The following is a 14645-nucleotide window of genomic DNA, read 5'->3' as shown; positions in this document are numbered from 1 at the left end:
TCCCTTTGGGGCCTGAGGTCCCCAGTGACCAAGACTTCCTGGAAGGAGATCTAGAGCTCCTGCCAGTATCTGTGGACTTAAGAGAGTGGGACTTTTGGTACAGCTGTGGCGAGTGACCATGCTGGATATCCCGAGGCTCTCAGTGACCAGAATCCAGATGTAGACAGGCATTATGTACAAGGGTTCTTGAAATCCAGGTTAGAAGGTGGTCTCAGGATTAATTCCATCATGAGGAGCTTGTACTTTATCTCCCTATTTTTTCTAGATCTGCTCTTGAATGAAGAGCAGATCTTACACTTTGATGGTATATGGGCGTCTCCTACGCACCGAAGACACTGAGATTGTCCATACTAACTGACGTATCTTCCCAGCATGAAAGACAACACTTAAAGTGTGGGGACCCCACCATATCTCAGAAACAAAAACCAAGTCCAAAATAATCCCTCAAATGGGGAACAACAACAACGTCTAAACTAAACTAAGCATATTCATTTAGCTCAGTATACAAAGTGAAACTAAGAGGGAATGCTAAATGCTTCATCTCAGGATGAAGACAGTTGAGAATGAATTGAAGGCGATTTGCCCCTGCAGCCCAATATAACCTCACTACGAGGCACAGCGACATGCAGGGTGCGTGAGCAGGCCAAACGGGCACTTCTACCAAAAATCTTTGATCACAGGGTAGGTTGAGCATGCGCACCTGAAGTGGAGTACCCATCAGGATGCTACTCGAAGAAGAACAGAGGGATTACAGGAGTCAGAAGGGAAGACAGGTGAGAGGAGCAAGCAGGTTGGGGTGAAGGAACTAGTCAGGGAAATGGTTCGGAGCTGAGGGAGAGGCAAGCAGGTGCTGGGATCAGAACACTGGATAGGAGGAGAGGGGGACAGAGACAGGCCACTGACAACAGCAAAAGGAATCCAACACCACTGCAACATACTCCCCTCCAGAACCTAAAACTGAATCCAAACCAGGAGTCCTGAATCTCTGATGTGAAACTCAATGTCAAATTGTGTGTGCGCGCAATCCGCACAGAGGATAACAGGCATCTACTACTGCCAATTACTCAGGTGGCTTAAGTGGTAGGGATTTGTGCTGGGATCTAACTGAATCTTGCTGATGACCCAATATACATAATAGTTCCACATGACTGAATTTGGTTTTTCATGTTGATGTCTTTTTTAAACAAACAAACAAACGAGGAATTTACTAAAAAAAAAAAAAAAAAAACTTGTTAAAAGATTAAGGTTGCAAAGCACTCTTAAGTTAGAAAATTCCAGAATTAAAGTTGCCCATGCAAACTTAATTTGCCCCCTTGTGTATATATAATCATACAATTTTTAATTACATAATCACGCTTTTCCCCAAAGACCCCTACCTCATTTATTGAAGGGCTAGCTAGTTATTCAATATCTCTTTTTATGCTCCTCATTCAAAATACGTGGCCACAAACCTTTTTTTAATACTCACCATCCAAACCCTGCACTGAATACAAAACTATTAATTTTCTCTTTGATGTCGCTATGGGACTCTCACTGTAGTATCTTAGTGCTTCACAAATATTAATGAATTTATCAATACAACAACTCTGTGAGATTAGGTGATGGTATTATCCCATTTTACAGTTGAGAAACCAAGGCACAAAGATATTAAGGCTAAAATTGTCATAAATGTCCACTAATTTTGGGTACTAAACTTGAGACACTGAAGGACTGATCTTTCCAGAGTACCTAGCATTTTTATAGCACTTTATACATTCAAAACACATCTCCCAGACTTCAGTTGAAGTTGTGAGCACTCTACACTTCTGTAAATTTGACACCAAATGTCTCCCACTTGACATCCAGAAAATAAGAAACACATAATTAGTGGCCAATTGTGAATATTTTAGTTTAAATGACTTTCCCAACATCACAAAGGAACTCTGTGGCAGAGGCAGGGATAAAATCCAATTCTCCAGAATGGAATTCAATTTCCTTGACCATAAAACCATTTTTCTTGCAATCCCTTGCCTTATTAACTATACACTTTCCAATTCCTGCACCAAATAAGGAGTCCTACAGAAAACTTTGTCAATCACAAGAGTATTGATTCATTCTGAGAACACCATCAGTCCGATGCACAGAATGAGGTGACGGTGCCTTGGACAAAGTAGTATATAATCATGATATCAGAGACTGTATCATGATCCATACATACAAAGGGCACATATTAAGGTTGCACATGCACCCTTTATTCTGGCATTTCTTAATTTATGACTGCTTCACTTTGCAACCTTACTGTTCTTTAAACAGTTTTTTAAATTGTAATTTGGTATATATAATGCTGAAATCTTATACCTGCAACTGTATGTAAACAATCTTTTTACCAACTATAATATTCAGCATTAAGAAATAAAGGAAAAGGGACAAATTGCTTAAACTATGAAAACAGTTTTTATGCCCTCCCATCTTGAAAAAAAATCATGTACCACATTTATTTTACAAGGTACTATACAAGGGCATTAGCATATCATAGAACAAGACTAAAATAATTTTATAATTAGAGCTGTAAAAAATTAAAGAAAGGCCCACTTATGAGGTATAATTACTTTGTGCCTTTGGATTTTGACTTTTTTACTTCTTCCCCTGGTTTGTCCTTTTTCAGCTTTTTATTTGTTCTTGGAATGATGTCATCAAAAGGATTAAACAAAACCTAAGGAAAAAGTTAAATCTTTTGTATAAATATTACAGAATCTTTTGTATAAATATTTAATAAGCATTTTGCTGTAATTTAGAATACTTACATCTTTAAAAAATAAGACTTTTTTTAAAAAAAATTCACTATTTTGAAAATTATTTTTTCAGCAATAATACATAACCCACTCAGATAAATTAATGCCAGCACATCCTACTAGAACAGAATTGACAAAGAAAAAATAGAATATTTTAATTAACCGCATACATACCTCACTACTTTTTATTTTGTGTGGATTGAGTGGTCTCTCTTCTTTGTCAATTTCTACTTCAGTCAGTCGTAACATATTGTATATGGTATCCCCAGTAATCTAGCAAATTCACAAAAGTTAGTTATTTCAAAGCCTAACAAGCACTCTGAAAATTGATAAGTATTCTGCAAAATTTAAGGGAATATGCAACAATCGGGGCACTTTTAATTTTATTAGATTACTCTGAAAAAGTGTATCGTAAAGGTTCAATTTAGTAGAAAAGCAACGGAAAATTAACTACTAAGGAAAACTACCAACTAAGATCAAGGTCAGGCATGGAAGACAGACAAAAACTGAGAAGTTCTTAAATACTAAAATAACTTTGAAAGTAGCAAAATGCATTTGAGCAGTGTGAAGTACTAAGATAAAAAGAAAACATTCTCTGAATTTAGAAGTACATTTAATTGCATCTGTCAAAACCATGATTCAAGTCATAACTCTATAGCGAACCTTTCCAAAAATGGTGTGCTTGTTGTTAAGTTCATCTGTACGGCCCAGCGTAAAGAAAAACTGACTGCCATTATCATGAGCTCCAGAATTTGCCATAGCAACCAGTCCTCTTCGATTAAAACGCAATCGTGAGTGGAATTCATCCTTCAAAATAAAAGGGAAGATTGTTTAGTATGCAATTTTAATTTTGCACTTGTTTAACCAGTAAAGAACCATCCTAATATACATAAGGCAGAATTTCTTGTGTTTGAAAAATTTTACAATATTGTACCAAAACATCAAAAACTACTCCCAGGTTAACAATGCAACCAAATACATGAATTGTTTTTAAAAAGTGCAAGCTTAAGAGCTTCTTGTTAATCAGGCTAAGAAATGGAAAAATATTTTTCAACTTCAAAGCAATAATATAGATGTGATTAAAAAAAGAAATCTAGTATTTAAACAATCTCTCCTATTAGAAAAAAAAAAAAGACTAAAACCTACATTTTTCTTGTGACATCAAAACTATCATATTATATTTGTTAGGTAAAAATGTTGCATTTCAGAACAAATCCAGTTTCCATTCAAATCAATGGGAGCTCTGCAACAGATTTTAATAGCACCAGTATTTCATCCTTATTATGGGCCCACTTCTTATTTGCTGGGAAAGACACAATATTTCCAAGGTAAGGTACTACTCAGAATTAGTAAAGGAGGCAGAATCAGCATTTATGTAAAGACAGGAAATTAAAAGGTTTCAGAGTAGCAGCCGTTTTAGTCTGTATCTGCAAAAAGAAAAGGAGTACTTGTGGCACCTTAGAGACTAACAAATTTATTTGAGCATAAGCTTTCGTGAGCTACAGCTCAGCATCCGATGAAGTGAGCTGTAGCTCACAAAGCTTATGCTCAAATAAATTTGTTAGTCTCTAAGGTACCACAAGTACTCCTTTTCTTTTTGTGGATATTAAAAGTTGCCCATGCAAATTTAATCCTCCCTCCAGTGCCTACACATTATGATAATCTTCAAATACAAGATCATATACAATTTCCTCCCCATGCCCCCACTTCTCCCAACTGTGTCTCCTTGTTCTTTTAGCCAGCCCAACAGGTTAGCAACAGCACAGTACACAGCCAATCAATATTCCATTATGTGAAGTACTAACTTTACAGAACCAGGGAGCCCCGACTATACACAAAGAGCCCAGAAAATGTAAAGATGGTGCAAAAAATAGGTGCTTACGATTTATGTAAGTGCACACAGAACTAGCATGACAAAAAGAAAAACTAAGCACACAAAAGCAGGTTTCAGAGTAGCAGCCGTGTTAGTCTGTATTCGCAAAAAGAAAAGGAGTACTTGTGGCACCTTAGAGACTAACAAATTTGTTAGTCTCTAAGGTGCCACAAGTACTCCTTTTCTTCACACAAAAGCAGGCAAACTTCCCCAATATTAAGAATAGTCTGAAGGAAGAAAACCCTATATTTAAAGACTTCTGTGACAACTCCTTCTCAGGTTAATTCTTGTGAGAGAAATCATCTTGGGTCCTCAAAATTATAGAGAGAATGAAATATTAGACTCAAACAAACAATCCTGGAAAATGAGACCACTCCTCCCCCTCTCACATTTCAACACGGGCTCTGCACAAGCTAGGGGCCCACCCACACATGACTCAGTGCATGATCATAATTTAAGTGGGCTCCTGTTAACTTTACAGATGCACCCTAAGACCAAGGTTAGGGCAGGGGTATGAAGCTGCTGTTTTTTGTGACCAAGTCTTATAAGGCTGAACTGGATGACAGGAATGGATCTGTGTGTAACTACAGGGGTGGCAGAAGCATAGGAACCCTGGAAAGGGGCTATTTTTCTTCTGTTTGCGTGATCATGTAGAGGGCTTCACTTGTGGACTGGGAAGCCGTGGCTCAAGAGTCCCCAAAGTCTTGGGATGGCCTTGCTGGGCAGCCCGCAGGCTTGGCATCTGAGTTACAATCCAGCGTTGCCCACTTCTCCCTGGGTTTTCTCAGCCATATAGGAGGAGGGGAAGGTAGGGGACCCGGACTCTCCCTCTCGACCAGGTCTAGTCCAGGGCCCAAAGGGGAAGGTGCAAGAATGTCTTAGACCCCTCTTGCTGATATACCAGACCAGCTTCCCCTGGACTACTTCCTACCTTCCCACTTTTCAGTTTGGGGTATGGTTACAGCACTCTGCCCCTCCCTAGCAAAGAGTTCCCAATCAGTCTAAACAACCTAAATAGTCAAACGGGTACTTTCCAGCTCACTTCTCAATGTCCAGTTATTCTCCCGTTTCATGGAGCAGGGGAGGGAAAAGGGTCAAACCCCTGGCTTTCCATTTGGGTCTTACCCACAGTCCAGACTTTTCTCCTTTGGACCACTCTGTCCCAGAGGCTGGAAACTGGCTTCTTCCCTCCAGACAGCCTTGCCTTCAATCTCCCTCCACAGCTGCTTGACTGTCAGAGTCCCCTTTTAAGTAGGTTCTCTATCTGGAGCATGCTCTGCAGCTGCAGAGGGGCAGGGTCCTCTTGGCCAGGACTGGTCCCTCACTTCCTTAGCCTTTGTGTGGGGTCTGTAAACCCCATCACAGACCAGAATGGAAAGAAATCACCACCACATGGAGATCAACAATGCAGCTACACTATTGGACAGAAGTATCACTGACTCAGTAACAATATCCTGCTCAGCCCTGATTCCACATAGTAGCCCTTGTTGGATACAAAGCTTGAAACTCACTTTATGCAACTGAATCATTTCCAAAAAATACTGTATGCAGAGTTAGCATGCAAAAAATTAACAAAAGTTGCATGCTAATGTTAACTTGAAAAAAAAATAGTCTGGCCAACCGATCATACGTGTTCCCTGTTTAGTAGTATAAATCTATTTGTTCATGCAATCCAGAAGAGAAACTATCTCCTTTGAAGCCTGAGGTTAGAAAAGAACCAGAAGCCTGGGTTGAAAAGAGCAATGCAGCTTTACACATAGTATACAGGGCCTTGCCTATAAACATTACCTGTGATAAAATAATTGAACATATAGCATTAACCACTTCAGTGTTGTCTAACAGATCACAAAATCATACAACAAAACCTTTCTCTGGCACAATCTCATATCTAGTTAATCCTCTGTTTCAATGCAATACTTAAGTGAGAGACAAACAGAAGAACACTTAGAAAGGGGAAGACTGTTTTTAAAGGTACCTTCTAACATATGAAGAATATAAATATTAAGAGACTGGGTGTCAAATTTTAGAAATACTCTAAACTACACTGAAAAGTTACACATGCCCAACTTGGTCTAGCCTCAGTGTGGGGGCAATGGACTAGAAGACCTTCCAAGCCTACATTCCTATGATTTCTAACTTGTGTGTGCAAACACCCCAGCGAACATATGTTTAAGACAGGGCTGTGCATGGACCTATGCTCATCAGATCTAAACTTGCACAAGTATAAGAGCATTTCTGTATCTAAGTTTGGCACATGCAAATATTTGTCCATACTTTTGAATATTTGCTGCTGCCAGAACACGAGCACAACAAGTGTTGGAAAGCATTATTCAGTAATTGCAATCTGGGCAAGAGAAGATGAAGACATCTGAAAGCTGTTGACTCTCCTTTTATTGTAATATTCCACACAAGTTTACCTGGTGCTTTCTGATCCCCTTTTGCTCTATTGAATATCTAGTAGGAAAAACATTGAAATCACTTGAGTGTAAAATTGTGTCAGTTACTTAAATGTAAAGACATCACTTATTTCACCCTTTTGATTCCACTTTTCTTCATGCTCTCTTACTATACCTTATTTTCACTTTTCCTCATGCAGTTTTTGCTAATAGACTAACACATTATATTAGTACCCTGGGTACAATACAGACAGATTTTGGAACTGTGCATGAAAAAAAATGCACATTCAAAAACAGAGACCCAAGATGTGCAAGCAATCACTGTACATGAGAAAAGATTAATTTCTTGTGTGAGCTTTGTTTTAGCAATCTCTCCTATTAGTAAAATCACTTGCAAATGAATATACAGTAATTAAAAACGAACTATACAGATACCTACCCTGAAGGGGAGCCCGTAGATTGACACTCCACCTGACCCAGTACCAGTGGGATCTCCCCCTTGCACTATAAAATCAGGCACAACTCTGTGAAATATTGTGTTGTCATAATAACCTGCAAAGAAAAAGAATATTTGCTATAGATATTTTTAAATAATCTAAAAGTACACTTATAGTGTAAGCAATGTGACCACCTCGAAATCCTGGACGCCCCATCATCTCAGGCTTTGGGACCCTGACAGCAGGATTGTCTGGCCTATGTAGACTCCCTCCACAGGCCCTACGTTACCAGCACTCCCAGCTATCTTCGAGACACCACTGACTTCCTGAGGAAACTACAATCCATCGGTGATCTTCCTGAAAACACCATCCTAGCCACTATGGATGTAGAAGCCCCCTACACCAACATTCCACACAAAGATGGACTACAAGCCGTCAGGAACAGTATCCCCAATAATGTCACGGCAAACCTGGTGGCTGAACTTTGTGACTTTGTCCTCACACATAACTATTTCCCTTTTGGGGACAAAGTATACCTTCAAATCAGCGGCACTGCGATGGGTACCACATGGCCCCACAGTACGCCAACATTTTTATGGCTGACTTAGAACAACGCTTCCTCAGCTCTCGTCCCCTAATGCCCCTACTCTACTTGCGCTACATTGATGACATCTTCATCATCTGGACCCATGGAAAAGAAGCCCTTCAGGAATTCCACCATGATTTCAACAATTTCCATCCCACCCTCAACCTCAGCCTGGACCACTCCACACAAGAGATCCACTTTCTGGACACTACGGTGCTAATAAGCGATGGTCACATAAACACCACCCTATATCGGAAACCTACTGGCCGCTATGCCTACCTACATGCCCCCAGCTTTCATCCAGACCACACCACACGATCCATTGTCTACAGCCAAGCTCTACGATACAACAGCATTTGCTCCAACCCCTCAGACAGAGACAAACACCTACAAGATCTCTATCAAGCGTTCTTAAAACTACAATACCCACCTGCTGAATGAAGAAACAGACTGACAGAGCCAGAAGAGTACCCAGAAGCTACCTACTACAAGACAGGCCCAACAAAGAAAACAACAGAACAGGACTAGCCATCACCTTCAGCCCCCAACTACAACCTCTCCAACGCATCATCAAGGATCTACAACCTATCCTGAAGGACAAACCCATCACTCTCACAGATCTTGGGAGACAGGCCAGTCCTTGCTTATAGACAGCCCCCCCAACCTGAAGCAAATACTCACCAGCAACCACACAACAGAACCACTAACCCAGGAACCTATCCTTGCAACAAAGCCCGTTGCCAACTCTGTCCACATATCTATTCAGGGGACACCATCATAGGTCTTAATCACATCAACCACACTATCAGAGGCTCGTTCACCTCCGCATCTACCAATGTGATATATGCCATCATGTGCCAGCAATGCCCCTCTGCCATGTACATTGGTCAAACTGGATAGTCTCTACGTAAAAGAATGAATGGACACAAATCAGACGTCAAGAATTATAACATTCAAAAACCAGTCGGAGAACACTTCAATCCCTTTGGTCACTCAATTACAGATGTAAAAGTGGCCATTCTTCAACAAAAAAAACTTCAAAAACAGACACCAAAGAGAGATTGCTGAATTGGAATTAATTTGCAAACTGGAAAAGAAGTACTTGTGGTACCTTAGAGACTAATAAATTTATTGGGCATAAGCTTTCGTGAGCTACAGCTCACTTCATCGGATGCTTATGCTCTAATAAATTTGTTAGTCTCTAAGGTGCCACAAGTACTCCTTTTCTTTTTTGCGGATACAGACTAACAAGGCTGCTACTCAAACACTAGAGTGGGAGTCACTGAACCTATTCCTGGCTCTACAATTAGCCTGCTGAGTAAATCACTTTTCTGCCTTGTGTCTCAGTTTCTCCCATCTGATAATAATGAGACTGACCACAATTATAAAGTGCTTTGAGATCTAGGGTTAGATATTATTATTATGTGTACAGAAGTTAGAACTTGAGCTTTGACTCAAAGACTGGTATTTTGTTGATTTTCAACTTCTGTTTCAATTTTCAATGATAAAATATCCCATTTATATGAACGGGGAAGTACCATAGAATGTGTGATCAAGTAAATATTTTAAAATTTTCAAGACAATGGTGTCAAAATTAAACACACTAATATACAATACAGAACAGTTTTCTGTGTTGCTGTACACTTTAAGGCATTGCATATCACTGAAAGGATAATATTGATAGATAAAAGCTGGAAATAAAAGAAGCCATCTCCCAGATAGTCTTAATAGACCTGGTTCTCCTGTCCTGTATACTCCTTTTACCAAGAACTTTGAGTTATTACTGACAGAGATCAGCATAAAAGGAGAATTAAGTCCAACGTATCTGTGTTTATTCTACAGTATCTCCTTATTTTTTAGACTTCTGCTCTAATATAATCATCAGGAGCTTAAAATAGTAAGAATATTCTAGCGCTATATTTCCACCAATCACCACACAAAGTTGTGGGGTAATTCTTAAACCAATCTTCAGGTTAGGAAATTATGTGAATTAATGGATCTAAAAACTACATACAAACTATATCAAATGCGAGAAAAAATAAACTGCATACTTCACATTATTTGTCAGAATGCTGGTTTTTTCTGTGCAAATAATTTCTTATTGTCAGTTATCAAGTGTTCAAGAAATTAAGTATAACACCACTATTACGTAAGCGACTGGAAATAAAGACAGCTGGGTTAAAAAAATAAACCAAGAACATGAGAAGGCATGTTGCCAATATATTGCTAAATTAACAGCCACCCTTCCGTGATAGATAAGCTGTTAGAGTATAAAAGTTCTTAAATTGACAGAACAGGGTTCTACTCTCACATTTTGAGCATGGAAGGTTTTTCCTCCTTTCATTCTTTTCTTCCCTCTCTATGACCAAAGCTTTCCATATACATCTATAATTTAGTATAGCCAAACAATGGTATTGGCTACACACCAACACTGACAAGTATTCATCAGTTTCACCTTATATGGTACTCCAATCAGACTCTGAAATACTGAGTCTATTGTGCTTCTTGGTTTTATTATAGGGAAATCAAAACAGCTTCTGGGAGGTGAAAATTTAACTCTGCTTGACATATGTAGCAGGTCAATTAAAAAAAATATGATGTTTTAAGACAATGAAGGACTTACAAATTTTATACTGTAGACAGAGATATTTCCATTTAAAATAAGCCAAGTTCAAGAAGTCTTCATAGATTTCAAACCTTTTTTCACCATATTAGTAATGTTGTTATTCTGACTACTGAAAACAAATTTTACTCTTTCTCTAATAATCTCATATAAAATGTGAACTTTTACTCCCTTCCCTGCAAGCCTCATCATTATGACATAATTATACACTATTCCAGAACTCTGTGTGTTTAGGATAGTGTTGTAAACTGGGTGCCATAAATCAGATATTCAAAATTAATTATCAGTGTAAAATTGTTACTTCATAGCATTTGGCCAATTTATGTTTCTTGAGAAGTCCTTCTCATTATTAATATTTTGGCAGTGTTCAAGGTGCTGAAGAAATAAATAGAAAGGCAGCTGTTGCCTTAAAGAGATAAATTCAAAACAAACAACCAATAGAAGGGCCAGGGAGAGGAGGGGAAGGAAGATGAAAAACCTAATAAAATGATGCAGCAACATAGGCTAGAAGGTGGGTGGGGTTTTTTCCCAAAAATTAAAAACACAAAACTATCCTCACCTGCCCCTAAACCTAAATATTCTTATATATAGATTGGTTGTCAGTTTAAAAGATATGCATAACAGAAGTTTTGGACCTGATGCAGAAATCTCTAGGTGAGGTTCCTTGTCTTGTGTTAATGAAGAAGTCAAATTTGATAGTCATAATGGTCCCCCGGCCTTAAAAACTATTAATCTAAATGTCAATAAATTACTTATTTTCTTGTAAGCATCACAGCAGTGGTGGGTCTTAAAAGGAGAATTGTATTTGCCTTTCAGATGATTTCAAGGAAGGCATTCCATCTGTAACACCTGGAGGCATTTGTAGGATAAAGGAGTATCCATAGCAGGCATAATTAACAAAGCCCATTGGAGCAACACAATGAGATGAGTGGATAACTAAGGAGGAACAGATTTATTTAGGCCCATGAAGAAATTGACAAGAAACTTGAACTTGATGCCTGGAGAAAAGGCAAGTGTATGGAGGGTTTCATTGGGGACGATAACATATATATCATAGGAAGGGAGTGAAGCCAGGAAGATAGGAGATGCCTGGGAGTAAATCAAGATGAGAGGTAACCCAGACTTGGACAAGAGCTTTTGATGTCTACCCAGTGTTGAAGGCTCAGACAAGAAGCCAGGGAGGAAGAAGTGGCAGGATTTGGACAAAGCATAAATATGGGGGTGAGGGAATCAAAAATAACTTCTGGGTTGCAGACCTGACTAGAAGGATAAAGATAGTGTCAATCATGACAGATTAAAGCACTGTGCTCCTTGAGCTAAGGCAGAGACCCATGAAAAAGACAATGTCAATCTCTGAAGCACAAAGACATTAGTGACCCATGAAAAAGGTAATGTCTTTGTGCTTCAGAGATTGACATTGTCTTTTTCATGGGTCTCTGCCTTAGCTCAAGGAGCACAGTGCTCTTCTTAGTGCTTGGAGCAACAACCAATGTGGAATTCACTGCTATAATGAAACCATGCCCAGATGAGACTATTATAGCAGTGAATTCCACATTGGTTGTTGCTCCAAGCACTAAGAAGAGCACTGTGCTCCTTGAGCTAAGGCAGAGACCCATGAAAAAGACAATATGAATCTCTGAAGCACAAAGACATTACCTTTTTCATGGGTCACTAATATCTTTGTGCTTCAGAGATTGACATTGTCTTTTTCATGGGTCTCTGCCTTAGCTCAAGGAGCACAGTGCTCTTCTTAGTGCTTGGAGCAACAACCAATGTGGAATTCACTGCTATAATAGTCTCATCTGGGCATGGTTTCATGAGGGACTGGTGTCTCCTTGGTGCATGGCGTAGGCCTCTGAATACAGTCCTGCATCCGGGAGGGAGAAAGGAACTGTATCCAGAAAACAGTGACTGAAAAGGACTTCAAGCTCATGGTGGATAACCAAACAATCATGAGCTCCCACTGGAATGCAGCTGTTAAGAGGGTTAAAGCAATCTTTGTATATATAAACAGGGGATTATCAAGTAGGAGTTGATGTTACCTCTGCATATGGCATTAGTGAGATTATTACTAGAGTACTGAGTTCAGTTCTGGCATCTATGTTTCAAAAACAATATTGACAAATTGGAAAGAGCTCAGAAAACAGCTACAAGAATGATTTGAGGTCTGAAAAATTTGCCTTACAGCTAAAAAGATAAGAAACTCAATCTGTTCAGATTATCCAAGAGAAGACTGAGAGGTGACCTGATTATCATCTATAAGTATCTACAAGGGAAGAAGATTTCCAACAGTAGAAAGCTCTTTAATTGAGCAGACAGACAATGGCATAATAAGATCCAATGGCTGGAAGTGGAAACTAGACAAATTCAGACTAAAAAAAAATATTAGGGTAACTGATCATTGGAACAACTTATCAAGGGACTCCATCACTTGAAGTCTTTATACCAGGACTGAATGCCTTTCAAACAGATATGTTCTAGCTCTACAAGAAATGATGAGTTTGATTTATGCTGGAGGCACAAGACAGAAGTGAAAATCTCCTGAACAGAGGATATCTTCAAGAAATGGTACACATCAGAAGGGGTCTTGAGGTACCTTACCCCTAAAAGATACATAAAAGGGGTAGTGGCACCAGCTGGAAATACTGTGTAGTTACAAGCTCCTTCATCTTCCTATGGTGTGGTTTTCCCAAGGCAGATCGTTTAATCCCCAAACCCCATTTCTTTGATCTGGATTACAGAGCTCCCACCATTCTGAAATGGCAGCACAATGAAATATTAAAAATCCCCAGATATTTTTGAAAGAAAACAGGGAAGTCAAAAGTAGGGAAAGGAGAGTGATGCACAAAGTAATTTTTCAAGAGACTTCCTTGGACTGCTTGGCTATCATTTCATGAGTTTACTGAAGAACATAGTTACACGTTACAAAATACCCACAGAGTAAGTCCTCTTAAGTCTCTCATGTATTGTAGTTCAGTAATAACCTGCCATCTATTGGATTTGAGAAACATATTTAAAATGCTTTTTAAAATTCTTTGTCTAAGGTCTCTTTCTATAGCTTTGAAAAACGTATTTCTCAACGCTTCTAGTTTTCCTGAACACTGGTAACTATATCTTAATGTCAATTCCCTTGGACATTAGTGTACTATTCCTGTGATTCCTGTTTTATGAAAAAGCATAAAATGTAAGAAGTCACCAATACTGTACATTGAATAATATTAACAACAACTACTGTCCAGCTCAATCATTACCTTCCATACAAAGCTGGATGAAATTTCGGCATGCTTTTGGTGCTTCTTTTGACCATAGCTCTATATCAATATCTCCAGCTGTTGTTTTCAGTAAAACCTATAAAAATATATGAAAATACACTATTTAGTCTTATTGCACTTAAACATTTACAGGTGAAGTCTCTGATCAAATAATACAGTCAAAAGTAAAAAAATTCTTCATCCAATTTTAGGAATGCAAGAACAAAATTAGGAAATTGGTCTGGTTTTCAGTGGCACCTATTTTAATGTACTAGATGTCGACTATTTGTCCTACGGTTTGTCTGATACACGTCAAAGAATAGTTTTTGTAAGACTATTACCAATGGCCCACTGTGTGACATTAGGCAAGTTTCTTCATCTCTCTGTATTTCTTTCCTTTCCTGTCTCTGTCTATCTTGTCCATTTAGGCCCAGATCCTGCAAACACTTATGCATTTGCATAACTTTACTACCAGGAGTGTAGTAAAATTAGGCCTGGTCGACACTATAAAGTTAGGTTGATATAATCTACCTTTTGTCAACCTATTTATACATGTGCCTACACTCAATATTTTCACTCTGGCCAATGTAAGCAGCTCACAACTGTGAAGCAGTAAAACCATCTCTTCAAATGGCCTGGAGCCACAGTCGACCTACAGAGGTTAACACAGTGAATCTGACAAAAAGAAAAGGAGTACTTGTGGCACCT

General features: G+C 38.8%; 1 protein-coding gene across 6 annotated transcripts in view; it reads right to left on the bottom strand.

Annotated features, from left to right (window-relative positions):
• Positions 1-14645, bottom strand: part of CWC27 (CWC27 spliceosome associated cyclophilin) — a 207556-nt gene that overhangs the window by 186710 nt on the left and 6201 nt on the right. For all 6 annotated transcript variants that reach the window (XM_038401697.2, XM_038401705.2, XM_038401704.2 and 3 more), the window contains exons 2-6: positions 13938-14034; positions 7480-7592; positions 3435-3578; positions 2946-3044; positions 2589-2692 (exon numbers count right to left, since the gene is read on the bottom strand). In XM_038401697.2, coding sequence (XP_038257625.1) covers positions 2589-2692; positions 2946-3044; positions 3435-3578; positions 7480-7592; positions 13938-14034 — 557 coding nt within the window. The remainder of the gene's footprint in view (positions 1-2588; positions 2693-2945; positions 3045-3434; positions 3579-7479; positions 7593-13937; positions 14035-14645) is intronic.

Source organism: Dermochelys coriacea, chromosome 5 (genome assembly GCF_009764565.3).
Source record: "Dermochelys coriacea isolate rDerCor1 chromosome 5, rDerCor1.pri.v4, whole genome shotgun sequence".
In the NCBI taxonomy this organism is placed as follows: Eukaryota; Metazoa; Chordata; order Testudines; family Dermochelyidae; genus Dermochelys; species Dermochelys coriacea.
This window is presented reverse-complemented; position numbering and strand designations above follow the sequence as displayed.